Below are 27,125 nucleotides of genomic sequence, written 5' to 3' on the forward strand. Positions count from 1 at the left end.
AGATAGATAGATAGATAGATAGATAGATAGATAGATAGATATCGCTGTGTTGCAAAACGTGGATTGTGTGGAAGGGTGGTGAGGCACTGGCAGGGGCTGCCCAGGGCACCAGTGGAGTCCCCGCCCTGGGGGTGTCCAAGTGTCCAAGGAAGACCTGGCCGTGGAACGCTCTGCGCTGGGGACGAGGCGCGGATCAGTCCCGGGCTGCACTCGGTGATCCCGGGGATCGTTCCCATCCCGGACAACTCCGGGATCCCGCGGCCGGGCGGGGCGGTCCTCCGGCCGCCAGGGGGCGCACGGGCGCTGCGGGCAGGGCGCTCTGGGCAGGGCCTGAGGGCGGGGCGGGGCGCTCTGGGAGGGACGGAGCGCTATGGGCGGTGCCGCTGATCACCTGAGCCGGCGCTGAGGCGGCGATGGCGGCACCGAGCGGTGAGCGGGGCTGGGCCGGGCCGGGGGGACCTGCTGTGGGACACTGGGGCTGCGCCGGCCGGCGCCGGGCACCGCGCCTCGGGAGTGCCCCTCGGAAGGCTCTGGAACAGGCGCTGCCCGCGCTCACTGCCCTGCTCTCCTCAGGTGTCGGTGCCCGAGGGCTGCGAGCCACAATCCCGGCTCAGTCCTTCATCCTTCCGAGGCTCTGAGCCCTCGGGCACGGAACGGCGCTGTTCTGGATGAGGGAAGGGTAAAGAAGACGAGGAGCTTGGAAGATGTGTGAGCCTGGGAGGGGGAGCCGCAGAGAGAGAAGAGAAGAATAGTGATGGTGAGGGAAAGGAAGGGCTGAGAGACAGAGCTGGGCTGGTGAAAACGAGTGGAGATTTGTTCCAGGGCAGGCTCAGGCTGCGGCAGGGCTGGCAGCTCCAGCACAGAGAGCAAACGATGCAGGACAGCGAGCTCCAGAGCTGCAGCTCGGCTGCTGCCTCCTCTGGGTCTGTTCCAGGGCTGCCTGGTGACACCCTGAGACAGCCAGAGCAGCCTGTGCCTGCCTGGTGACACCTCTGTCACACAGCCAGAGCAGCCTGTGCCTGCCTGGTGACACCGCTGTCCCTGTGCCTGCCTGGTGACACCCTGAGACAGCCAGAGCAGCCTGTGCCTGCTGGTGACACCGCTGTCCCTGTGCCTGCCTGGTGACACCTCTGTCCCCCAGGACCAGCAGCATCTCCAGGAGCCACCCAGACCCATACACTGGCTCACTGCTGCCTCACTGTGCTCCTGAGTGTGTTTTCCCAAACCAAATAAAACATCTCTTCTTTCCACACCCTCACCTTGTCTCACTACAGTGCCCAGATGGGTTTATGGAGTCCAGAAGTTTTTGAAAATTGGGGTTTCTTCCAGAGCTGTGTTGCTGTGTTTGAATTACATTTGTTAGTAAAATGAAACGTTTGGTTTTATTTTGCTGTCATCACCCCAACAGCTGCAGACTGGGAAACACCCAGAAAACATTCTGTGTCCTTCCTGAGCGTGTGGCTGCTCCTCAGGCAGAGCAGTGGGATCAGGGTTTGGTGTTCCTGGGTGCTCACTGCCTGCAGGGATCAGGGTTTGGTGTCTGTGGGTGCTCACTGCCTGCAGGGATCAGGATTTGGTGTTTGTGGGTGCTCACTGCTTACAGGGATCAGGGTTTGGTGTCCGTGGGTGCTCACTGCCTGCAGGGATCAGGGTTTGGTGTCCCTGGGTGCTCACTGCCTGCAGGGATCAGGGTTTGGTGTCTGTGGGTGCTCACTGCTTACAGGGATCAGGATTTGGTGTTCCTGGGTGCTCACTGCTTACAGGGATCAGGATTTGGTGTTTATGGGTGCTCACTGCCTGCAGGGATCAGGGTTTGGTGTTTGTGGGTGCTCACTGCCTGCAGGTTGGGTGCTGGCCTGGGCACTTCCAGGCAGTTCTTTCAGTAATTTAATAAATAAAAATCACATTATTATTAAAAATCACATGCCCAGGGCTTTTTTCACTCCTGGCTGCTGAGTTTGATGTGTCTTCACTAAAGCAAATTTCCACTTTTGAGAGCTGGTCAATCCATGTAACAATCTCTGATCCTTCATCTTGTGACCCCAGTATGATTCTTTTCCTGTTCCTTGTCTGCCTCTCATGTCTTTATCCATTTTCTTGGGTGAAAACTGAAGATTTCCCACTGTCTTCATGACCAGTGAGGTCTGGCTGGAATGGGGAAGGGTGAGGTGGGACAGGGACATGCAGAAATGCTCAGCAGGGTTGAACATGGTCACCAATTCAAGGATATTCTTTTGCAGGCACCTTTGCCTTCTGCTTTTTCATCTTGGAATAATTTTGTTGGTGCCTCTGGTGTGTTGCCCTTGGCTCTGCCCTGCATTTCCCTGCCAGCCAGCTTCCCTTCCTGCTCAGTGCTCTGAGTTCTCCTGGGAGCTGGCTCTGAGCAGCATTTCAGTCATCTGAGCTGGTTAGAGAGGCAGAAATTGGGATGGAAGGGAAGGAGCCACAGAAGTGCTGGAGATGGGTTTGCTGTGGCCCATGGCTGTGCCAGTGAGGGCTGGGACAGCAGGACAGTGACTCAGGGTGTCTCTGTCTCCTTGTTCCTGCAGGGAAAGGAAGAGGGATAAATTACACTGAATTATTTTACTTTTTCAGCGAGGATCTCTCTCTGTAAAGGTTTTACAGAGGTTTTGGCAGAGCTCTCCCTGCTCAGGGCACCTCCCTGGCTGGGTGCTGTGAGGAGCTGCTCCCCAGGAGCCTTTGGGGGCAGCTGGCAGAGCCACAGCTGGCAGAGCAGCAGCACTTTGTGTGCAGCACTGACTCCACTGAGCCCTGAGCTGTGCCCCACTGGTGAAGCAGTGCCTCTTCTGTGCTGGGTTTTAGTTGCTTAGGGATTTTAAGTGTTTAAAAAGTCACTGAAAGTGTTTAAAGTGTTTCTCCCTGTTCAGGGCTCGCTCCCAGCCAGGTCCCTCTGGGAGCCCCTTTCAGCTGCAGCCCCAGCTCAGGCTCTTTGTGCTTTGCCCATTTGTGCCCCCTGGTCCTGTGCAGCCACAATAAATAGAAAATAAAACCCTTTTTCTCCTTGATTTCATTGCCCCAACTCTTTTCCAGCATCCCCACTGGTGCCACCTCCTTCCCAGCTGCTCTGCCCATTCCCTGTCCAGCCACAGCTTTCTGCCTTTCCCTCAAACTCTGCCAGCAGCTCCTTTACCCCACTGCTGGGTCAGAGCCTGTCCCAGAGCTGCCTGGTGTCTGTTCCCTCAGCCACCTGCGCTCCTGATTCCCCCTTTTGGCATCTTCCTGCCCCTTTCCTCTCTCAACTTCTCCTCCCTGGAATCCTTGCTCTCAGTTCTTTGTTATTGTGCCAGAATTGACTTCGTGTTTAAATAATTTGGGTTTTATCCTTGGTACTTGATTTCTTGATACAGCTTTTTAAATTTTTAATTCCTGGAGTAGACCCTGCATTTCTCTGATCCCTCAGCAACCTTTCTGTGCCTATCCCAGGGCTGACCCAGACAACCAACCCCTCTCAGACCACAGCAGGGATTGAGTCCCTCACGTTTGTACTTCCCTGGGCTGGAACTGCCTGTCCAACTAAACAAAGACCTTCACTGACACAATTATTTTCTTTTTATTTTCCCCCCAACTCATTAGGTCCCAGTTGTGCAGCCCAGGCTCCCCAGCAAGCAGAGAGCCCAGGATCCCTCAGCCTTTCTCTGCAGTGACCACCTGTGCCCCTGGGCAGGGCTGAAGATGCCTCTGTTCTCCAGGAAGAAGAAACCCAGCGAAGATGCTCGGAAACGCCTCGAGTACCAAATGTGCCTGGTAAGCCCTGCCAGGGTCATTTCTGTCCTGAGCCTGGGCCTTGGGTACCAGATGTACCTGGTAAGCCCTGCCAGGGTCATTTCTGTCCCCTGTGCCTGCTCAGCACTGCCAGGGTCTGTGACAGTGTTCACAGGGGTCTGAGGATGAGGGAAGAGATGAGGATCTGACTCCATGTTTCAGAAGGCTTGATTTATTATTTTATTATATATATTATATTAAAACTATACTAAAAGAATAAAATAAAGGATTTCATCAGAAGGCTGGCTAAAGATAGAATAGGAAGGAATGGTAACAAAGGCAGCTGTCTTGGACTTTCTGTCTGAGCCAGCTGACTGTGATTGGCCATTAATTAGAAACAACCACATGAGACCAATCCCAGATGCACCTGTTGCATTCCACAGCAGCAGATAATCATTGTTTACATTTTGTTCCTGAGGTCTCCCAGCTTCTCAGGAGGAAAAATCCTAAGGAAAGGATATTTCATAAAAGATGTCTGTGACAAGGGTCATTTCTGTCCTCTGTGCCTGGTGCTTGGGTACCAGATGTGCCTGCCAGGGTCATTTCTGTTCTCCCTGCCTGATCCTGGCTCTGTGTGATTTGGTGCATCCCTGCATGATCAGTAACCACGTTCCATGAGCAGTAATTGTGTTCCTGATCCCACTAAGGTAGCAGGTTTTCTTCCTAATTCACCTCAGGGAATTTCTGCCTTTGCCCTCCCGCCCTCACATCCCCTTGGTGCCCCTTCCACCCCTCTCTGTGTGGTTCCATGGGGTATCCCCCACCCCACCCCACCTCCTGCCAGCCTGCAGGTGGGACCCCAGCTCCCCTTTCTCCTCCATGCCCCTTTGCCCTCACAGATCTCCCAGTTTGCTTTTCATTAAAGGGAACCTGTGACTTCCCATCACATCTGCCTTGCCTTGTGCCTCTCTTTTGCTTCCCATTATTCTGATCTTCTGTCACTCTGAGGATTAACTCATTAGACATTGCTGTTTGTTTTCCTGGAGTAGGATTTCACCAGGGTGCTCTGGCCCAGGGAATCTCCTGGGGAAGGGATGAGGAGGGGCTGAGGGAGCTGGGAAGGGGCTCAGGTTGGAGCAGAGGACGCTCAGGGGGCCCTTGTGGCTCTGCACAGCTCCTGACAGGAGGGGACACCCAGGGGTTGGGCTGTGCTCCAGGGAACAGGGACAGGAGCAGAGGGAACAGCTCAGGCTGGGCCAGGGGAGGCTCTGGGTGGATATTGGGACATTTTTTTCCTGAATAAAGCATTTTCAGACATTGCAACAGACTGCCCAGGACAGTGGTGGTGTCACCATCCCTGGCAGTGACCCAGGGATGTGTAGATGTGGCTTTGGGGACATGGGTGAGTGGTGTCTGCCCAGGTGCATTGCTGTTAGCAGCTGCATTGGATGTTCTTGATTTGAACATGGAAAATACTTTGGAACAGAACCACAGAATCCCAGACTGGTTTGGATTGGACCTTAAAGCCCATCCAGTGTCACCCCTGCCATGGCAGGGACACCTCCCACTGTCCCAGGCTGCTCCCAGCCCTGCCCAGCCTGGCCTTGGGCACTGCCAGGGATGGGAGCCACAAACTCTGGGCAAGGTGCAGCAAGAGGTGCTGGATTTGTGCATGGTCTGACTCTCTGGATGTGTTTGTTCCCTCTCCAGGCAAAAGAAGCTGGTGCTGATGACACCCTTGACATATCCAGATGTGAGCTCTCAGAGGTTTGTCCTCTACACTTCCAGCCTTCACTCACAGCTCTGATTCTCTGTCTGCTTCTTGGAAACAGCTGTCAGACTTACTGTCATGCCTGTGAGCCTTGAGACAGAAATTGTGGCTGGTCCACCTTTTCCTTTATCTCCTGAGTTCTGGGGGGCTTCTTCCCTGTTTTTTGGGTTGCTGGGAGTTTGCCTGTCCTGTCTCATGGTTGAACACCATTTCCTGGGAATCCTTTAGAAGGGCAGAGTGGTCTCATACCCTCCACCTTGTTTGACCCCAGTTTGGGACCTCATGGCTTAAATTTGCTGCTCCTGAGGGAATTGGTTTGCCAGAGGTTGAGTATTTCTAATCTTAGAGCTACACAGTCTGCCAGCCATGGTTGTTTTCCTGTGTAAGTGAGAATCCCAGTCCTGCTTCCAAGCTGCTGGGTAAGGATTTAAGGATGGAAGTCTCACCCCAGCTTGGCTTCTTATGGCAATCAACTAAATGAGAAACAATCTTCTGGTGTGTGGGCAGGCAGTGACAGAGTGCCAGGCACCCAGACACAGCTTTTCCTCAGGCAGAAACTCATTTCTATCTCACTTTTTACAAAATGTTGATCCTGAATACAGGATGCCCTTGCCAAGCAAAGTGTGGAGATGTGACACCATCCTGGAGAGGAGAGCTGCCTGCTGTGCAGTGTGAACTGGCTTTGCTGAGACTTTGGGGTGTTTTGTTCCAAGCTCAGGAGCCACCAGCAGCTCTGTGTGGGACAGCCTGGGTGTGGCAGACAGAGGATCCACCCAGCCAGCCCCACTCAGGGCCACAGCTAAGCTGGTAAAACTGTCTTGCTGCTCATTTTCATTGTTGTTTCAATAAACAGAGTGAGACATCACTTTGGTTTTACAATTAACCATGGACAGGGGTCTGGCTGCTGCTGCTTCTGTGCTGCAGGGAAGGTCCCAGTGCCCAGCTGTGCCTGGCAGGGCTGAGCTGGCACCTCCTTGGTCTGCTGTCCCTCTCCTGGCACACCAGGGTCACCCTGTCCTGCCAGGTGCTCCCCTCTCTCTCTCAGCACACTGCAGGCTGGTTGTGAGGCTGCCAAAGCACAGAATGCATTTCTGTGATGAGAAAGCTGAACCTTTGCCTGACTCATCTACACAATGAATATGAAATCACACAAGGCTTGAACTCCTGCCTGAGCCTGTTCTGTGCCACTGTTGTGTCTTGGAGAGCCACTGGGAGCTGCTTAAATGGAAACTCCCTGGGAAATACTGGGCCCAAATCACAGGGCAATGATTTTAAGCATCACTTTTATTTCCAGTCAAACTGTTCACACCTTACAGGTGGACAATGTAGAACTGCTTAAAAGAGAAGTCTGACATGACTATTTGTTTATTTTTTTTAGGTTCCTTATGGGGCCTTTGCAACTTGCAAGGTCTTGCAAAAAAAGGTAATGTTTAAATCAGAAATTATTAAATAATGATTAAATAATTCTATTAATATGCTTAACTGTTGTTGTCATGTTTGATATGACTGTGTGTGGTTGTTTTAGGGTGGTCCAGAAGGAATTTTCTTGTCAGGGATTTGTCCACCTGTGTGATACTACAATAGAGAGCATTTTGAGTCAGATCAATCCTGTTTGTGTTTTTTACAGTTAATTTCTGCCAGGAAAGAGCAGGTGGTTGTTCCTGTCTTAGCCCATCTAAGGGTATTTCTCATGTGAGGAACTGGGCTCTGGTTTAGATCTCATGTGAAATGTTTGACTTCTCTGACAATCCATTTCCTACTGCAGTGTTTTATATGATTCTGAATAAGATATTGAGTTCTTGTGCAGCCTCCCCAGTTCAATCCCCACAAAATTGCTTCTTCTGGTGTCCCATGTTTATGTGACAAGGAGGTTTTTCCTCCCCAGGTGCTGATTATTCATACCAATAATCTGACATCCTTAGTTCCAAAGTCCTGCAGCCTCCTGAGTCTCATAACTGTGAAGGTAATTGTGATTCTTTTCCTATTTTCCTTCATTTGAGCTGCACTAAAGCACAGCAGCCCAAGTAAATCCCTCTGGCTGGCTCAGGGATCAGTACCAGGCTGACTCCTGCCTTTTCTGGGTTCAGCTCCAGGCTGGCAGACAGCACTCACTGAGGGCTTTGTGGCACATCACCATCAGTCCCACACCTCATTTATCCCTTCAGAATCCCACAGTTTCCCCCTCAGGAGGGAGGGAGGGCTCCAGGTCTTGTCCCACCCTCCCCCTGCACTGCTGTGGGAGCAGTTCAGCTCATTGATCCTGCAGAAATTCCTGCTGCCAGCTTGGTTCCAAGGGGATGATTTATCCAGTTGGCTCCTCCAGTTCTGTGGAACAGCTCCCTCAGTGTCACTGCTCTCCCTTGTCCCTTGTTTGTTACTGATGCCTGAATTTCCAAAAACCTCCAAGAATTAAGTGTCCATGTCCCCTGCAAAACTGGAGCTGCTTTTCAAAGTCCTCATTGGAAGCAAAGTAATTTTCATTGTGAGATAATTCATGACTTTTGTTCCCAACCCTGTTTGGTGACATCATCTGCTTTTCCAGGTTCTGGATCTGCATGACAACCAGCTGGCATCACTTCCTGCTGATATTGGTCAGCTGACAGCTCTTCAGGTAAAAGATTTGAGGTGTCTGTACAGGGCATGGAAAAAAGGAGAGAAGAGCAGGAGAAGCCAGGCTTGGTTGTGTTCTCCAGCTTGGTGCAGCCCAGGTGGCTCCCATGGCCAGGCAGATGCTCTGAGCAAGCAGAGTCCTGCTGATCTCCCCAGACATTCAGGTTTTGCTGTTCTCCCTGGGGTGGTTATGTTGAGAACCCAGAGCAGTGTCTGAGGGCACACTCAGGGTCTCTCTGCTCAGGGGCAGCTTTAGCTGAGAGCTGGAGTTGGGGAGGGCTGCCCTGGACACTCCAATTCCCAGTTCCTGCATCTGCATCCAGCACCAGATGTTGGTGGTGAGCAGTTTCTCACTGCCCCTGGTAGCTTGGCATGCCCTTTATCCATGGGATATCCACACTTATCCATGGGATATCCATATTTATTTATATGGAAAATACATTTTTTTAACCCTGAAAGTGCTATCTACAACCAATTTCAAGTTGTCTGAAAGTCCCAGCAGCACAGATGTGTAGAAGACATGAGACTTGGATGAATATTTTTATTATTTTTTCTGTTAATACCTTAGGTCCTAAACCTTGAAAGGAATCTTTTAAAAAGCCTTCCACAATCTATAGGAGACCTTGCACAGCTCCAGGTCCTCAATGTGAAAGGTATGGAATGGGATTGCTCTGGACAAAGGACATTTATTATCTGGTCATGGTGAGCTGCATTAGCAATTATTCCTTTCAATCAAGACAAACACCAGATGGTTTACACTCAGAGGGCTGAGAAGAAGCACAAGGAAGGTTTGAATTCAAATAGTTGGCAAGGCAGGAGAAATGATCTAAGCAGAAAATGTGTCAGCCTCAAGCACTCCAGTAAAGCAAGCAGAGCACTCAGCCTGATAAACTGAATTACATTTGGGTCCCCCAAGCCCCAGAGCTGGCTCCTGTGTGTCCCCACAGGTTTGCACAAGCACAAAGGTCACACCTCTTTTCCAGACTGCTGGACATTCTCCAGATATGCAGTGCCATAAATCTGAGAGAAAAAGGAGATTTAGTTATGTGGAGCTGTTGTTGAAACAGGGAAGGCAGTGGAGGGTGAGGAGCTTGGAAGGGCAGCTCAGATCATTGCCTGTCTGTCTGTCTGTGTGTCTGTCTGTCTGCAGCACCTGGGGTGTGCAATCTCACAAGGGAAGAACATCCCATGTTACAAATATTCACCTGATAAAGAGCACAGATGCAGCCTGCAGCAGTGAGCTCAGCTGAGGAGGAGATCTGGAGCCCAAATTGCCCTTGGTGGGCAGTGCCATCCTTTGAGTCCCTGTGTGACCTGGCACAGCCCCATGTGTGTGGTTATGGATTGGTGCTGGAACAGATGAGCTTGGCCTCTGGTTTGGGAAGGCTGGAAAAGGAGACTCAGGGCTGCCCCCATCACTGCACAGCTCCTGAAAGGGGCCTGTGCTCAGCTGGGGCTGGGCTCTGTCTGCAGCAGCACTGACACAGCCAGAGCACACAGCCTCAAGGGAAATACAGGTTGGATATCAGGAAAAAGTGTTTTACAGAGAGGGTGATAAAGTTGTGGAATGGCTGCCCAGGGAGGTGGTGGAGTCCCCATCCCTGGGTGTGTTTAACAAAGCCTGGATGTGGCACTGGGTGCCAGGGTTGAGTTGAGGGGTTGAGGCTGGGTTGGACTGGATGATCTTGAAGGTCTCTTCCAACCCAGTGATTCTGTGAATCCTGTGGTTCCATGGTTTATCTGCCTGTCTGTCCCTGCAGGGAACCAGCTGAGGGCGCTGCCCGGGAGCGTGAGCGGCCTGCGGAGCCTGCGGGCTCTGGATGTCAGCGGGAACGAGCTGCAGGAGCTGCCCCGGGGGCTGGCCCACGCCCGCAGCCTGCAGGTACCGCCCTGGGGCCGGCCCTTCCCTGCCTGCCTCCCTCAGCTGCGAGTAAATCCAGGCCACGAGGGGAATGTTTAGGGTCGGGGCAGCATGCATTGCAGGGAGTTGTAACAGGCTGTTCACACTGTCCACAATGACTTCCATGTACCTGCTCTGGTCTTTTCTGATCATTTTTACTATTTAATCTGATAATTTTGTCATTTAGTTCTGATAATTTTGTCACTTAATCATGACAAAAGCGATCCCCAGAGAGTGAACCCCTGGATTTTACTTGCCAGGGCTGTCTTTAAAAGCACAAATCATGCTTCTGTCACCCTGGCAGATCTCCAACTTGTTATCAGCTTTCATGTGTTTATGGCTCTCTGAAGTGCACATTCAGAATGGGAAAAGCAGCAAGATTTTTATGGATCTGTTGCCTTTTGGCTGCCAAACCTGTCAGTACTCAATGGTGCAAGTGTGAGGCAGCAGGGCTGCCTCAGACACCAGCAGGAAGGTGTGAATAAATGCTCTCCTGTCTCACACAACATTTTGCTTCAGTTCTCATGAGCACAGCCTGAGTTGAGGCATCTGTACAGCTTTGCCCCCTGTGCTTGATAAGGTGGTTCCTTTCTAGGCCTTCCTGCTGTGCCCTTCCCTGCACAAGGCAGCATTGGGTCCTTTGGTGGCCACACTAGGACAAAACAAATGGCTCTTCCCCTTTCTTTATGGGATTCCTCTCCATGCCCTGGTATCACCACATTTCCATGCTGAGCTCCTGACATGGATAGGGAATGTCTGAGCTGAGAAGTGCTCTGACCTCTGGTACCTAAATGAAATGCCAGTGCTTGAATGAGGGGAATGTTCAGTGGATGGCCAGCTCAGAAACTTCCAAATAAGGGGCAGTGGAGTCACCTCTGAAAGGTGCCAGACACCCAGCAGGGATTCTGTGCAAACCCAGGGCACTGGGAATATTCCTCTGTCTGCTCTGGGGTGCCCTGACCCCCAGGGGAGCACTGACCTTGACTCTCATTCAAAAGAAAGTTTCCTGGGCTTCAAGATAGACTGGAATCCACAAAAGTGTGAATAGATTATAGAGAGCAGTGTAGGTGTATCACTTGGTGAGAAATTTGGATTTTTTTATTTTTAGTATGTTGTGGATGGGAGCAAGATGGAGGGCACAGGGTGTCATCCTGGGTTTCTCCTTCTTACTTCTTATTCCTCCTTCTCCATGGGTTTGGGTGGCATTTTGTAATTGGGCAGAAAAGTCTGCATTGTGGGCTCTGTGGGATCAGTGATTGGGTTAAAAGGGGAAATAATCCAGGTGTCAGTTCTTAATTGCATAGTTTAGTCTTAAAAGACCTTGGAACAAGAGATTGTTGGCCATTTTGTGCCTTCTAATGAAAAGCTGCCCAACTCACAGCAGTGAGACTGTTTTGCTGGTAAGAAATAATAAACACCTGAGTCCCAACATGAACTCCTGTCTCAAGTGCCTTCAATCCAGACCCAGAAAAACCAGAGACTGGTACTGCCACAGGATTCAATACAGCCCCACATTTATGTTAGGATTTAGGGTAACATGAAGTAAGATTTTGGGGAGCTGCAAGGAAAACTGCAGCTGGACTCAGAATAACCTGGAGCTCTGTGTGTTCTGTTTTGGAGACTCTGACCCTGGATGCCTCTGCCATGACCTACCCACCCCCTGAGATCTGCAGTGCAGGCACAGAGGCCATCCAGCAGTTCCTGTGCACAGGTAAGGCAGGAGCAGCTGGGCTGTGCCCAGAGATGGCATTTCTGGAGGACAGACATGGTGTGGGCTCTGCTTGGGGTGGTTGGTGATGCCCTGCACACCTGGGTACTGCCTGTGTTGGCAAACAGCACCACAGGAGTCCTGCCCTGAGTCCTTCCCTGAGCCCTGGCATGCAGAGTGGTTTGATAACAATCACAGTGGCTGGGTCAGGCTGTCCCAGTGGCCATAAGAGGTCAGTGCACCTCCCGTGGTTATTTGGGTTTTCTCCTGTGGGAGGATTAGCCATTGTCAGCTGTCACTGTCTTGGGACAAGGAGAGACACTCAGGAGTCACTCAAGGTGCCCTCATTTTCTCTGAGGAAGGATCTGGGCCCTGCAGGTTGTTTGGAGAATGGTGAAAACAGATGGAGAACTCAAACTCACAGATAATATTCTGGGAGTTTGCAGCCACTGTGTTTAATACAGACAGGGAGTTTTGGTGGAGGTTTTATGCAGGGGAAATGCCTTGCCAGCCATTGAGATATTCCCTGAAAAAACAAGACAGTCAGAACTTATTTTGGTCTGGGCAACATCTGCAGCCCTGCAGAAGTCACCAAGCTGCACCTGTGTGCAGGGTGTGTTTGTGTCTGAGCAGATCCTTGTGCTTGTGGGGATGGAGTGGCCCCACCTCCCCCCAGAGCTCCATCATCCTTTTGCCATCATTAAATGCAAAATGAGCCCCAGCTGGAGGAGCCCTGCCAGGCACTCCCTGGTGTGTGGGCACAGCTGGAAGCAGCCCCACACAGCAGCCAGCTCACAGCCACGGTGCCAAGGAGGTCTTTGAACCTCAGATGTTGTTATTTTGTGTCTGGTGCCTTGCAGAGTGTGGAATTGCATACTCCCCTCCCTCCCAGCACCTGCTCCCCACGCCGGAGAGCGATGGAGGAGGAACTTCCGTGGATGGGGTGGACAGGACAGTGCAGAAGTACCTGGAGGAGGAGAGTGAGTGGCAGGTGAGGCTCCCCTGCACCAGAGAGTTTGGGATTTGTCTGTGTGCTCCCTCAAAGCATCTCACAGCACTTGGCTCATCATCCCTCATCACCTTGCCCTCCATGAGCTGTGTCTTTTGGGATTGAGGGAGTAGCAAGGGTGGCTCATCCTTCCTCAGCTGGGCTGGTGTCACCACACTTCCTCCTGAGGACACATCCCAAAGAGCTGTCCCCATCCCAGAAAGCAGTGATGGAGCCAAGGGACAGGGGTGACAGGGGGACATGGAGTGTGCAGTGTGTTTTTGGGGGGACAGCAAACTGCAGAACCTTGTGCTTCCCAGCCAAGTGCTAGACATGTTCAGCCCTGCCTGGGAAAGGGGAGGCTGGGCCAATAATTGTGGTGATTCCTGTGCTCTTTGGCAAGTGCAGAGTCACTGCCTGTGCCCCTGGAGAAGCCTGAGGGACTGGACTTGGGGCTTGTGTTGCTGTGCCTTTGGTTGATACCTTCACTCAGTATGGGGAGACTGTACTGTGGAATAATAATATCTACACAAAAGTACTTCTGGGAATAAATGTCTGCTGATATTGCTTATTTTTCAGAACAAATTCTTGGATTATGAGAAGAGGAAGGTAAGGATCAACTCCTATAACTGCTTTTTCTGCAGCATCTGGTTTTTGTTTTCCATCTTTTTATTTTGCTTCTCATTCCCCTCACCTGGCTGCACTTTTAGTTTGTTCTTTTTGTTTGCCTGGTCTCTGTCTCTTCCCCTGTGCATGGCTCACTTTGAAACAGCCAGAAGCTCCTGCCTTGCTGTTCCCCAGTGATTTTTGCTCGAGTTGCTCAGAGCTGGCTGCTTCCTTCAGACTGGGGGGTCCTGTGCCATGGGGAGCTGAACCCAGCCTGCATTTTGGGCTTCCCTGCCCGTGTTTATATTGCCTGGTTCGGTATCAGTCAATGCCCAGGGAATTCAGCTCCATGACAGGGAAGAGTTTGGAGATTGTTATGAAGGGAGCAGCAGCTTCTGCTTCCCACTTTTTGGGTTCTTGAGGAGAGAACATTCCCCTCCCCTAGACAAGCCTCCTGTTTGCCATTTAGCTTCCCTTCTCTGCAAAGGACTCCTGTCCCTTGCTCTACCTTTTTGCCAGGATATGTTCTTGCTGGGGAAGGAGATTCCTGTCCTTCATCTTTCTTCTGATTCCTCTCAGGAAAGAAAAACTCAGGAGAAGCTGGAATTTGAGCGGCGCCTGAACGTGGGGCAGCGAGAGCAGGCCCTGCTGGTGCAGCAGCTCAACAGCCACAAGGATGAGATCCTGCAGACAGTGAGAGAGGTGGGTGTGCTGGGCAGGCCCTTCCAGGGCACCCAGTGCCTTCCCCAAGCCCAGCACCTGCTCCTGGTTTCCCTGCTCTGGGCAGGAGCAGCAGAGGCTGGAGCAGGGGCTGTCGAGGCACCAGCGCTGTTTGGAGGAGGAGAGGCTGAAGCTGCTGCAGCAGCTGAAGGACACAGAGCAGGGCATTGCCAGCCGCATCCAGAAGCTGCTGGAGGACAACCAGAGGTGGGTCTTACTCTGATTTTGTTTTGTCATGTTGTTTTGGGCAGTTCAGTTCATCTCTGAGTGGTTTGGACCTGGTCAGGATCGATGTCTGGAGGAGCTGCCTGAGCTCCTGCACTGCCAAAGACCCATTTCAAGCACATGGAATCTGCAGCTTATAAAAACTGTTTCACAGATGTGTGATGTTGGGATTTTGCAGTGCTATGGAAGAAATTTGAATTCCTCATGGAAAGTGCAGATTTGAAGTGTTGTTGCCCCTGTCTGTGTCTGCTGGGTGTCCATGTGAGCTGGTGCTGATGGGAGGTGCCCAGCCTGCTGAAAGCTGCTCTGCTGTGCATGACAGCAAAGTTGTTTTCTCTCAGGCACGTGGGGGGATTGTTGGGGTTGTCCTGTGCAGGGCCTGGAGTTGGATGGTACTTGTGGGTCCCTTCCGAGTCAGGATTCTGTGACTCTGTGATTCTGCCCTCTGGGGGACCAGGATGTTCTACTCAGCTTGATGAAGATATTTTATTTTTTTCCTTAAGGCAAAAACGAAGTTCAGATATTTTGAAGTCCTTGGAGAATGAGAGGTGAGTCTCTGAAACAAACTTGTCTGGAAAAGGGGTTAGAAGCTGGGAAGAGAGCTGGGAGCTTCCTGTCAGAGTCACAGTCTGGATCCACCCTAGGCCAGGTGAGGTTCCTCTCATACCTGCAGCTGGCTCTGGTCACTGTTGGAGACAGGAACACTGGACTCAGAGTGCCTGGTCCTACCCAGTCTGGCACACCCAGTCACAGGGTGATTTTACCTCTTTTTCATCTCTGAATGGGCCTAAATAATGAGTTTGGGAACAAAACTCTATTCCAATATCAAGGACTAGCAGAGATCCTCCATCTGCTGGCAAGCAAGGCATTTATAAGGATGTTCCAGTAATGTATTCAGGCTGGGAGGAGCAGGTGGGAAGCAAATCTGCCATTGAGCCAACACTGTGAGCTAACTCTGCACCAAAAGTGACTGTCCCCAGCTCTGCCCTGCCTGTGAGCTGCCCCCTCCCCTCAGCCAGCTGTGCTGTGGCCCAGTAAACTGGGTGAACATCATGCAGTTGTTTGTCAGGCTGTTCCCCAGCCACACCAGCTCCTGACCTGGTCAGTGGTGGGGGGAATGTGCTGGAACAAGGGCAGGGGTGCTGGGGAGGGAGGCCAGGCTGCTGCCTGCAGTGGCACTGCTCCCTTGGGCTCTGGGCTCATCCAGCTCAGCAGAAAGGAGAGCCAGGGAAGGGCCTGGCACTGTTTGGGGAGAGCATGTGCATGTTGTGTTGATGTTCTGTCTCTCAGAAAAATCAATTTCCCTGTCTAAAGCCACTGTCCCTGTGGTTTTGAGCAAATATTGTCTCCCATAAAACTTAGATTTTCTTCACCAAAAAATCACCAAGCTTTGGTGTCTCTGATAAGCCCAACTTTCCTGAGCAGGGTGAACCTGCCCAGCCTTGAGGCTCTGAGCTGGGTGGGTAAAGGAAAAGGGATCTTTTGCAGGAGTGGCTGAATTTTGTTTGTTGGCAGAATCAGGATGGAACAGCTGATGGCAATAACCCAGGAGGAGACAGAGCAGCTGCGCAGGAGGGAAGTGGCCTGTGAGTCCAGCCAGGGCTTTGGGAGAGGGGGGCTGGGGCACCAGGAGCAGCTGAGGGGGCTCAGCCTGGAGGAGGCTCTGGGGGAACTTTCTCATTCTCTACAACTCCCTGAATGAAACAAGGGTGTATCCAAATGGGGGTCAGGCTCTGCTCCTGGGGAACGAGGGGCAAGAGAAGAGGAAACAGCCTCAAGTGCCCCCAGGACTGGCAGAGCCCAACCCCTCTCTGCTCTGGGCCAGGGACAGGAGCCAGGGCACGGCTGGGGCTGGGCCAGGGCAGCTCAGGCTGGAGCTCAGGGCAAGGCTCTGCCCCCAGAGGGTGCTGGCACTGCCCAGGCTGCCCAGGGAATGGGCACGGCCCCGAGGCTGCCAGAGCTCCAGGAGCCTTTGGGCAGCGCTGCCAGGGGTGCCCAGGCTGGGGCTGCTGGGGGTGCTGGGCTGGGGGATCCTGTGGGTCCCTTCCTACTTCCCAGCAGATTCTGTGATCTCAGGGGTGGTCAGCAGGGACTGGGCTTCTCTTAGCACTGCACAGGTGCAGGCACTGGCAGAGTGGAGTTTGCTCAGCTCTTTTCCCAATAAAGAGCCACAGGTGGGTGGGTGTGCTCTGGGATCAGAGAGGTGGGAAGAGCAGTGAGAAAGGAGCCACTGTTGGTTGCAGTGAGTGCAGCAGCAGTGAGGGTGAGTCCTGCCCTGCACACCCAGGCCAGGCAGGCCCTGACAGCCCCTCTGTCCCCTCTGTCCCCAGCTGCCATGCAGCAGATGCTGGCTGAGACCTACAAGAACAAACTCCTCCAAACGACCTCCGAGTCTCGCCGGCAGGACCTCGTCAGCCAGGCCTGCTCCAGGTGCAGGGGGTGTCTGTGTGAAATCCCTTTCTTTCAGCAATGTCATTCCCATAAGTACACCAGGAACTCCTGGAATGCAGCAGGACAGCTGTAACAGCCCAGGACAGTGCAAATTAAACCATCAGACTGCCTTAAATGAACCACCTTCTAACCACCACAATTTGCATGTTAATCACACTTTGGGGGAACTGTCACTTTTTTGCACTGTTTATTTTGCCTTATGCATTCTGCTAAATATGGAAGATGGAGTTAGACCAGTTGTATTCCTGTTTTCTGAGGTACTTCAGTGCCAAATTGTGGCCCAGAGCTGCTCCCCTCACCTCCCAGGCTGCCTCAGGGGTGCTGTGTGAGCATAAGCAGTACATCAGTGTTGTGAGTGTTGCTGAGCATCCTGGCTCACTGTTTACAACAAGATGAGAAATTTTAATCTGGCAACATCTGGCACTGACCAAAACCAGCCTTGTGAGCCTGTGACCTGCTCAGCAGGGCCACAGGAGCCTGTGGTGCAGGTTTGGTTTGGGTGTAGGGAAGGAGGTGTTAAATTTGTGGCCTTCAGCTGTGCAGTGCCACTTCCCCTGTTCAGTAAGAAATTCCTCCTCCTGCTTTTCCTCTGAGTCCCAGCCCCAGCTTTAGCCCCATGGCACATCCATCTCTTTGCAGCCTGGCTGAGATGGATCAGAAGTTCCAGCAGATCCTGGCTTGGCAGCAGCTGGATCAGAGCAAAGCTGTCAGTGAGATCTTGCAGCAGGTAGGCAAAGGAGCAAACTGCTCATGGGGATGGAGGAGAGCAGGATCCAGAGTGGGTCACAGGAGCAGCAGGGGCTGGGCTGGGCTGCATGCAGAAGTGATTTTATTTAACACTACATGCTAAACTTTGAAAATATCTGCTATTCTGACAAACTAACTTGGGTGGTTGAAATAAAAATTATTTTTTGTCTAGCCAGCAAATTTGCAGAAAGGACAGAAGCACAACTGACACGGTGATTAAGAGGGGATTTTGAGACAGAAGTCCTGTCTTTTGGCAGGTTTCCTGTGGGACTTGGGACAAGCATTTTCAAAGTTTGTTCTGAGAAGTGCTGGGCAGCTGTGCCCTGCAGCACAGCCTGGCTGCTCAGTGCTGCTGAAAAGGAGAGCTGGGCTCACACAGAGCATTCCACATGAATGTTTGAATGACATTAATATTTCTCTGTGTGTCTCCAGGGTGGGCTTCACCTGTTGGGCTCTCAGCTGTGTTTCAGGACATTGTTGCTCAGAGCAAGCAGCACTCAGGGACTTGTACCTGAGTCTCTGCCAGGCAGCAGCTTCTGAGCCCATCAGCAGCTGCACCAGCCACCTCACTAAGCAGGGTTTTGCCTGTCCCTCAGGTTGAGATGCAGAAAACTGCCTTTGAAGCTCTCCAGGTGAAGAAGGATCTTATGCACAGGCAGATCAGGAACCAGGTGAGTCAGCAGCAGAGGAAAGAGCAATCAGCCCCTCAGCTCATGCTGCTGTTTGCTGAGAGCCTGGGAGGAAGCACAAAGTGCTGTGAGCACAGAGCAGGGTCTGAGGACATGGAGAGCTCTGGACAGTGATGGTTGCACTCCAGCTCTGAGGGAGGCAGTGTCAAAGCAGGTTTTGGATTCTGGAGGTGGTGGCATTGCCACTCCTTCAGTCACCTGCACTGCTCTGGGGGTGACCTGCAGTTGCACCTCAGATTTCCTTCAGGCTGTGTTCTTGGCAGGGCTGCTGCTTCCACATGAGCCCACTGCATCTCCATCCAGCACATCAGAGCTGCACCATGAGCCATCAGTTCACCTTTTCTTTCCCATTCTCAGCTCCATGCCTTTCTGCACTCCATTCCACAGGAGGTGCAGTGATGTTGGTGGGGGGAAGAGCAAGAGCTGGTGGAGAAAGTAGGGGTGGATGATGCAGGATGATGGAAAAGTGGCAGGGGATGATGCAGGATGGTGGAAAAGTGGCAGGGGATGATGCAGGATGGTGGAAAAGTGGCAGGGGATGATGCAGGATGGTGGAAAAGTGGCAGGGGATGATGCAGGATGATGGAAAAGTGGCAGGGGATGATGCAGGATGGTGGAAAAGTGGCAGGGGATGATGCAGGATGATGGAAAAGTGGCAGGGGATGATGCAGGAAGGTGGGAAGGCAGCAGTGGTGGATGCAGGAAGGAGGGTTGCTGGTTTCTGACACAGTGCTCCAGAATCTTCCCTCTCCTGATTTGGCACAGAAGAAAAGTCTCAGTTCAGGATTTGGTGGATAAACTTGAGGGCTTGGATATTTTGAGTGCCCCAGTGACCAAACTCTGCTGGAAGCCTGTGCCCTGTCTGACAGCTCCCATCATTGCCTGCCTTCACCATAAGGGCCCTGCATTTTGCTCCCTCTTGCTCTGTGGACAAAGGGGGTTTGTTCCTTGATGCCAAGGCTGGACCTTTCACCCTTGGGACCCCTCCCACCCTGTGCTGCAGGGGCAGAGCCCTGGGGTCAGCAGGAGCAGCAGGCCTGGGGACAGTTGGTGGCCTGGCAGAGGGGTGAGCTGGGCTCTCATCTTGGCTTTGCTGTGGGACCCTGGACCTTCACCTCTCTGTGTCTCAGTTGTCCCACCTGAAAGAGCAGCTGTTGTTCTGGGATTGCTGGAGCACCTGGAAAGCAGAGAACTGTCCCAGGAGTCTGAGCTGGGAGGGCCTTGGCTCTGCATTCCAGGGTGGCTGCCAAAGGTTTGGCTGCACAAACTGATTGCAGTGTGAGCTCCAGACCTGAGCAGAAGTGTTCAGAGTAGAGAGACAGCTGGAGTGGGGGGACACAGCTCCTCAGGTAAAAGAAGAGGCACCCTCAGCACACACATCACCAAAGGGCACAAGCAGCACCTCTGGGTGCTCTGCAGTGCTGCCCTTGCCAGTCAGACCTCACTTAAAAAGAGCAGAAATCAAAGTCATTTTAAATGTCAGTAAAAAATGTTTCATCTTCTGTTTAGATTAAATTAATAGAAACAGAGTTATTGCAGCTGACACAGCTGGAGGTAAAGAGGCAAGAACTGGACACAGAGACACTGCAGGTACGTGGGGCTCTGGGGCTGCCCCCCACCCTCCCTGCTCTGGGATTGCTCCACCTGCTTCCCTTGCTCCTGGCACTTTCCAGATGGGTTTATGCTCAGTCAGGAGGTTCTTCTGCACAGGACACCAACCCCTGTGTGTCCTGGGGTGTGGGACACCAACCCCTGTGTGTCCTGGGGTGTGGGACACCAACCCCTGTGTGTCCTGGCAGTGTGGGACACCAGCCCCTGTGTGTCCTGGGGGTGTGGGACACCAACCCCTGTGTGTCCTGGGGATGTGTGACACCAACCCCTGTGTGTCCTGGCAGTGTGGGACCATCCAGTGTGTCCCAAACACCCCAAGATGTCCTAGGGGACCAGACCCTGTGTGTCCCTGGCAGTGTGGGCATTCCCAGTGTGTGCTGGGGGGTGGAATCATTGTGGGATCCCAAACACCCCGGCTTCTCAGCAGCGACCCAGTGGAGCTTGATAGGATCGCAGCTTCCAGTGTGTGGGTTGGGGAAGGATTTTGCAATCCAGTTGTTGGCTATCCCAAAACCACCTGCCTGCTGTGCATTGCAGTTCTGTGTGTTGTTTTTGGTTTGGCATCATCAGCGTCACACATGAGGTTGCAGTTTAGCTTCAGCACTTGGCTTAAATTTGTTGTGATGATTGCATCAGTCTTTCTTCGTGCATGAGCCAGGTCAGGTCACAGTTAGTGACAAACAGCCAGGGCAGTGACAGAGCAGTGGGAAGTGCTGGCTCCAGGCAGCAGTGCCTGTCCTGGATCCTTCAGGTGCCAGGTTTGGGTTGTGCTGCCTGGACTCACTCAGCTCCTCTGTGTCCCTCTGTGCTGTTGGAGGCACCACCCAGAGTTCCTGCAGGGCAGCCCAGGTGTGAGCACAGGAGCTGCAGGGCAGTGCAGGGAGCAGAGCTCTGCACCAGGAGCTGAGCAACGAGCCCTGAACACCTGGGTCTGCCTGATCCCCCTGCCCTTGGTGCTGTGCCCCCCACAGGGTCCCTGCTGGGCTGGAGCAGCTCCTCCTGTCATCTCTTGTCCCTGTCCCTCCCTGGAGGTGGGGCTGGCCTGGGAGGGGCAGCTGCTCCTGTGTTATCCAGGAGCCTTGTTCCTGTGCTGATCCCAGGCTGGACAGGCCTTGCAGCCCCCTGGGACAGTGGTAGGGGATGGGGTGAGCTGGATTTTAAGGTCCCTTCCAACCAAACTAGTTTGGGATTCTGTGATCAATGAAGGTTTCCCCAAAGTTCAGGGTGTAACAGAATCCTTGTCCCTCTGTCCTTGTGGCTGATGGCCACTGCTCAGAGATGGGTGAGGTGGGACTGAAGCTGCACAGGGGCCATGATGGGACATTCCTGAGCCACTTACCTCTCCACTGCCAGGGAGTGGCTGCAGGGGTGCCTGGCCTTGCCCTGGTGTGCTTGGGGTGAGACCCCAGGGGAAGGAAGCATCCCAAAGGCAAGGGGGCCTCACTGTCCTGGTTACCTGCAGGACTCCAGACCTGCTTTCAGGTGGTCTTTTCTCAGCTGGACAGGGCTTGGAGCAGCCTGGGACAGTGGGAGGTGTCCCTGCCATGGCAGGGGTGCCACTGGATGGGCTTTAAGGTCCCTTCCAACCCAAACCAGGCTGGGATTCCATGATTCTAAGGAGGGGTACCATGGATACCTTTGGCTGAGCTCCTGATGGAGCAAGAAGGAGCAGCTGCAGCCAGGGTGGGCTGGGGCTGACAGAGCAGTGCAGGGCTGAGGGAGCAGCTTCAGCTGGAGAGGATCTGAGCTGTGGGGCACAGGGATTGCACAGCCACAGGGGCTGCTGTGGGGCTGGCAGGGGCTTTGCTGGGAGCAGTGGGGACAGCAGTGTGGGGCTGGGGCTGCAATGTGGGGCTGGGGCTGCAGTGTGGGGCTGCAGTGTGGGGCTGGGGCTGCAGTGTGGGGCTGGGGCTGGGGCTGCAGTGTGGGGCTGGGGCTGCAATGTGGGGCTGGGGCTGCAGTGTGGGACAGCAGTGTGGGGCTGCAGTGTGGGGCTGGGGCTGCAGTGTGGGGCTGGGGCTGCAATGTGGGGCTGGGGCTGCCAGAGCTCTCCCCTTGCAGGAGGCGGTCACGGAGCAGCGCCGGGCACTCGGCTCCCTCCTGCAGCAGCTGCTCAAGGAGAAGAAGCAAAGGGAGGAGGAACTGCAGCAAATCCTGGTAATGAAGGCCCTCATGCAGAGCTGTGGGTGAGGAAGGATTTGGGTTGGCTGCAGGGAGAGCCCATGGCTCAGTGTGGGAGTGAAGGGGAGCAGAGCAGGGCTGTGTCCGTGTCCAGAAGCCAGTTTAACCCAGGGAGTTGTAACATGAACCTGGGGCACAGCAGCACTGCCTGGGGCAGCGTGGGCACCATCATCACCCCCAGGGACCCTGCTGGGAAGGGAGGGGGCAGCAGGATGAGCACAAGGGATGGGAGTTGTGGTCTGAGCCTCAGGAGCTCAGGCCACAGGGCTGGGGGCAGGGAGATGCACAGCCCCGTGTGGGGTCCAAGTGGGGCCAGCCTGCAGGAGGCAGAAATCCTGTCTGACCCCATCACAGGGCTCTGGCTGGGCCCTGCAGTGCCCAGGCTGGGCTTCCCTCCTCACACCCATCCCTGCACCCCCCTGGCCGTGTTCCCTTGGGTGCTGAATGAATTGAGTTTGTTTTTCAGCTGGAAATGGAAGCAAAGAGTGAAACCAAGCAGGAGAACTATTGGCTGATCCAGTACCAGCGCCTGCTGAACCAGAAGCCCCTGTCCCTGAAGCTCCAGGTGCTGCTGCTGTTCCTGCTGCCACTGTGGCTCTGCTTTGCTCTGGGGGGAGCAAGGAGCCCCTGAGCTGAGGCTGGGAGCAGGTCACAGACCCCCACACAGATCCAGTGCTGCCCATGGTGCTCTGAGCTCCCTCATTCCTGCCTGGGGAGGGGATGGAGCTGCCCAGGTCCCTGTGGTGCCAACACCTCAGCTGTTCCCAGCAGGAGCTGCTGTCCCAGCCCCAGACTGCTGGTCAGGAACAGAAAACTCTTGAGTACCTTCCAGGCAGGGCTTCTTGTTCCAGCTGAGCACCCAAAGGGCTCTGCTTGGCTCCCCAAATTCCCCTTCAAACACGACTGAGTGCAGCAACTCCTGCCCATTCCTGCCCCTCATGGCCTGAGCCAGGGCTTTGTGCAGGTCAGGTCCCCTCAGGGTGGGCACAAGGAGCTGATCTGAGCTCAGCCTGTGCTGCAGATTGGCCTGAGCTGGGAAAGCAGGGGCTGCTGCAGACATGGATTGCCAAGGGTGGTGTTCCATGTGTGAGGGCAGAGCTCCCACCTCTGCTCTGGGCCAGGGACAGGAGCCAGGGCACGGCTGGGGCTGGGCCAGGGCAGCTCAGGCTGGAGCTCAGGGCAAGGCTCTGCCCCCAGAGGGTGCTGGCACTGCCCAGGCTGCCCAGGGAATGGGCACGGCCCCGAGGCTGCCAGAGCTCCAGGAGCCTTTGGGCAGCGCTGCCAGGGGGGCTGGGCAGGGACAGGAGGGGGATTTGATGATCCTGGTGGGTCCCTCCAGCTCAGGATATTCTGTGATTCCCAGACCTCAACAGTTTGAGCTGTGCCCATAAAACACCTGGGGTCAGAGCTGCTCCAACTGTTGGGCTTCCAGGCTTTGCTGTGTTTGGGATGCAGCAGAGCTGGAGCAGGGCAGGCCAGGGATGAGCACAGCCCCAGCCCTGCTGCTGCCTGGCCCCAGGGGCACATCTGGGAGCTCATTCCTTGTTTTGCAGGAGAAGGGTTTGGAGCAGCAGCTGGTGGCCCTGCTGCTGGAGCTCTCTGCTGAGCAGTACGTGCCCATCTTCGCTCACCACCGAATATCCCTGGACACGCTGGGCACCATGAGTGCCAGTGACCTGGAGAAGGTACGAGACAGAGAGCCACAGTGTGGGACAGCAGCAGCTGGCATTGTCCCTGCCCCTGCTCAGAGTCCAGCTGTGCCTGGCTGCTGCTCTGCTGTGTCACCTCCCCACAGGGACAGGTGCCTGTGCTGCTCTGCCTGTCCCTGTGGGCAGTGGCTCTCCCAGAGACCTGCAGGGTGAGCTGCAGCCTGGCTGCCTCTTCCACCATCCTCCGGGTGCTCTGTAGTAGAAATAGCACCAGGGAATTCCTGGTGCCTGGCAGAGGGGGCTTTCCTTGGCATGGCCATGTCTTGCCAGCAATGCCCAGGAGTTTTCAGTGTTCCCTTGGGGACATCAGCCTGCTGTCTGTCCCTTTGGGGCCATCACCCTCCTCTCTCCCCACAGCTCGGTGTGACAGAGGCTGGGCTGCAGCATGCCATCCTCAGGCGGGCTCGGGAGATCCTGGCTGTGGCCACGACCATCCCAGGTACCCCCAGTTGTTTTTTGCCACATTTTACCCTCCCAGCAGGTCCCTGAGCCCGGAGCAGGGAGCTCTGTGGGTCGGACACCGCTGTGGGTGTGTGAGGAGGGCAGGAGAGCTGCGGGGCCGATGGCAGCGCTCAGGGCACTGAGCTGGCTGTGCTTGCAGAGCTGCGGAGGGCAGAGGAGAGCGAGGCCCCGGCGGGCCCCGAGCCCAGCGCTCCCCTGGAGGAGCCCCCGGCCCCCACGGCCCCAGCGCTGCCGGGGGACGAGCGGCAGTCGGAGTGCGTTGTGTGCATGGAGCGGGAGGTGAGAGCCGGCACCGCCCGGGATGGAGCGGGGCGCGGAGGGAGGGCGGGATCCAGCGCTGCCCCAGCTCTGCCCGGCCCTGGCATGCCCGGGGCTCATCCCGCCAGATCCGGGCACGGCCGCGCTGGGCGTCGCAGCGGGGATGGGGGAGAGACGGGCAGGGACGGACAGGGCAGGGCTCCGTGCGGGCTTGGGCAGGAGCTCGCTGAGCTCCCCCGCCGGGCCTGGGCAGCGCTCACGGGGCTGCTCTGCTCTGCTCAGCCCCGCCGTGTCCCGCCCCGTATCCCACTGTGTCCTGCCCCGTGTCCCATTGCATCCTACCCTGTGTCCTATGGTGTCCTTCCCCGTGTCCCATCGCGTCCTGCCCCGTGTCCCATCGTGTCCTGCTGGGCGCAGCCCTGCCCCGCACACCCAGGGGGGACGGAGATCGGGGTGTGGGGCTCTGCCCCCCGTGCCGGGAGCGGTGCTCAGGGCCAGCAGCACTCTCCGTGTCCCCTCTGTGTCTCTCCCCCAGCCCCAGATGATTTTCCTGCCCTGTGGCCACGTCTGCTGCTGCCAGGGCTGCTGCGAGCGGCTGCTCTCGTGCCCGCTGTGCCGCCAGGACATCGCGCAGCGCGTCCGCATCTTCCACAGCGCCTAGGCCGGCCCGGGGGCCCCGGCCCCGCTCCGGGCTGTTCCCGCTGCCGCTCCTGTCCCTGGAACAGCCCACGGCCGGCACTGCCCCGCCCGAGCCCTCCCCACGCTGGGAGCCCCCGCATCCCCCTCGCAGCTCCCCGGGGCTCCTGCAGGGAATCCCTTCCTGCTGCCCGCCCCGCGTCCCCGTGCCTGGGTGACAAACCGGGCGCAGCTGCGGCTCCTCCTCTCTGGCAGAGGCGTTTGCTGTCAGAAAGGCCCCGGGGGCTCGCAGGGACACGGGGAGTGCTTCCAGCAGTGCTGCACGGAGGGGGGGGGGGGTTTCCCGTGGGATCATTCGGTCAGGACATGCTGTTCCTGGTGTGCTCACACTGCCGTGCACCTCTGTCATGCCAAAGGTCTGGGGCTTCGGCTCTGGAGCCCCACGGGAGCTGTCTGGGTCTGCAGCCTCAGGCAGGCAGAGCCAGGAGTTCCTGCAACACCCCCGGGACTGGAGGGACCTGCCCTGGCCAAGGGAGCCCGTGGGGGGCCCTCATCCACAAACCAGGTGGGCAGAAAGTGCTGCTGCCACTGGCCAGGGCTGGGGCTGTGCCCAGCTCAGGACCACGGTGCCTCTGCATTGGGGGGTGGGCACTGCTCCATTGCCAGTGATCAGTAACAATTCCTGTCTGCCCTCGGCTCTTGACCCTGAAATATAAAAATGCTGCCACGAGCCTTGTCCCACCACAGCCTTCCCCAGGAGCAGCCATTAAACGCAGCTGGTTTCTGCTGGGGGTGTTTGCTCACTCTTTCCTTCTGCAGGGGGGGTGGCTGGAGCAGGGACAGGGCCACCACCCCATGCCCGGCTGTCCCAGTGTCACCTCCTCCTTCTCGTCTTCTTGTCAGAGAAGAATTTGAGCCTCTGGGCCTCCTCCCAGGGGGTTGCTCATCGTGGAGCTGCCCCAGGGATGTCCAGACAGGGGAGACCTTGGACCCTGCGCTTGGCTTGCCTCACATGAGCTGCCCATGCAGAACATCCCTGTGGGACACGTGTGTAGCCTCGTGGAGGTGCCCAGTGCCACCAGTGTCCTGGGGACGTGCCACAGCACCAGGGCTGGTGCCTTGGGAACACCCTGGGGCTGTTTTTCCAGCCTCTGTTTGCACGTTTTGCTGCCGCTGCCCATCAGAGCAGGCAGGTCCTTGGGGAAGGACAAGGGGCTGCACCAGGAGCGGCTGGGGCTGGGATGGAGGAGGTGCCCAATGAGGGCAGGGAGGGTCATGGAGCACCCTCGCCCCTCCAGGCTCCCCCTCCCTCGGCATTCCCTGGGGTCGGGGAGGAGGAGGGAGACACAAGCCCTGGCCTGAGGGAGGGGCAGGGAGAGAGGATCCAACCCCGCAAGGAGCCCCCCCTGCGCCCTCTCCCCAGGGGCACTCGGCGACCACACGGGGACCCCACGGGTCCGGCCGGAGAGGGAGGAGAGTGCCGAGGGCTGCCCCGACAGCCGGCCGGCAGCAGCGAGGCTGCAGCACCCCCTCCATCCCGCCGCCCCCTCAGTCCCCTCTGCTCCCTCCATCCCTCCCGGTGGCCGCCGGGCCGTGCCGGGGGTGGCGGGGGGTGACAGGAGCTCAAGGTCCGCTCGGGGACAATGAAGAGGAGCCAGCGCTTCCCGAGGGCCAATGCAGGGACAGCCCCGCTCAGCCACGGGGCAGACAGAACAGCTGGAGCAATACCCAGCACTCCGGGCTCTTTCTGAGACTGCGGGGAAAAGTAAAATAATAATTTAAAAAGCTCCCTTCGGCCCCAGCCAGCCCCAGCAGTGCCGGGCAGTCGGGGGTTGCAGCCCCGTCCATTCCTGTAGGCCCGAGGTGGCGGTGCCGGTGGCCGGGGCCGCCTCCTGCACCGGGTGACAAACAGACCCCAGGGCCGGTGGGGAATGGGTGCTAGAGCTGCTGCACCCAGGGCTCAGCTGGTCCTGAAGTTCATTAACAGCGATAGCATCCGTGCTTGGGAGGTGGTAATAACATAATGGATTTGGAACGGGAAAAGGGAAAGAGCAGCAGGTGTTTAGGGGCAGCAGCTCTGCGGTGGAGGAGGAGCGTTCCCAGCTCCCGGTGCCGCTCCAGCGCCCGCCG

At 55.5% G+C, this 27,125-nt stretch overlaps 1 protein-coding gene across 3 annotated transcripts; it reads left to right on the forward strand.

The window, feature by feature from the left end:
* The first annotated feature begins 358 nt into the window (after positions 1–358).
* LRSAM1 (leucine rich repeat and sterile alpha motif containing 1) lies at positions 359–25,782 on the forward strand. 3 transcript variants are annotated; one of them, XM_064727643.1, is made up of 25 exons: positions 359–429; positions 3,595–3,765; positions 5,434–5,490; positions 6,873–6,917; positions 7,380–7,457; positions 8,037–8,105; positions 8,673–8,757; positions 9,865–9,986; positions 11,625–11,715; positions 12,573–12,703; positions 13,280–13,309; positions 13,886–14,008; positions 14,094–14,233; positions 14,755–14,799; positions 15,767–15,837; positions 16,582–16,681; positions 17,342–17,429; positions 18,046–18,120; positions 19,648–19,728; positions 21,811–21,906; positions 22,397–22,495; positions 23,484–23,615; positions 23,997–24,078; positions 24,241–24,380; positions 24,895–25,782. In XM_064727643.1, exons 2-25 carry the CDS (start codon positions 3,694–3,696, stop codon positions 25,018–25,020), a joined length of 2,178 nt encoding a protein of 725 aa, XP_064583713.1. In that variant the 5' UTR covers positions 359–429; positions 3,595–3,693; the 3' UTR covers positions 25,021–25,782. The 3 variants fall into 3 exon arrangements, with proteins under 3 accessions (XP_064583713.1, XP_064583712.1, XP_064583711.1); XM_064727641.1 differs by lacking the exon at positions 359–429 and adding an exon at positions 559–757; XM_064727642.1 differs by lacking the exons at positions 359–429; positions 19,648–19,728 and adding an exon at positions 558–757.
* The last annotated feature ends 1,343 nt before the right edge of the window (positions 25,783–27,125 follow it).

Source organism: Zonotrichia leucophrys, chromosome 17, assembly GCF_028769735.1.
Source record: "Zonotrichia leucophrys gambelii isolate GWCS_2022_RI chromosome 17, RI_Zleu_2.0, whole genome shotgun sequence".
Classification (NCBI taxonomy): Eukaryota; Metazoa; Chordata; class Aves; order Passeriformes; family Passerellidae; genus Zonotrichia; species Zonotrichia leucophrys.

Excerpts from the sequence above, each read along its gene's own strand:
- LRSAM1 (XM_064727641.1), top strand. Across the intron at positions 14,009-14,093 it reads TCCTGCAGACAGTGAGAGAG|GAGCAGCAGAGGCTGGAGCA; the intron begins GTGGGTGTGCTG and ends TGCTCTGGGCAG. Across the intron at positions 14,234-14,754 it reads CTGCTGGAGGACAACCAGAG|GCAAAAACGAAGTTCAGATA; the intron begins GTGGGTCTTACT and ends TTTTTCCTTAAG.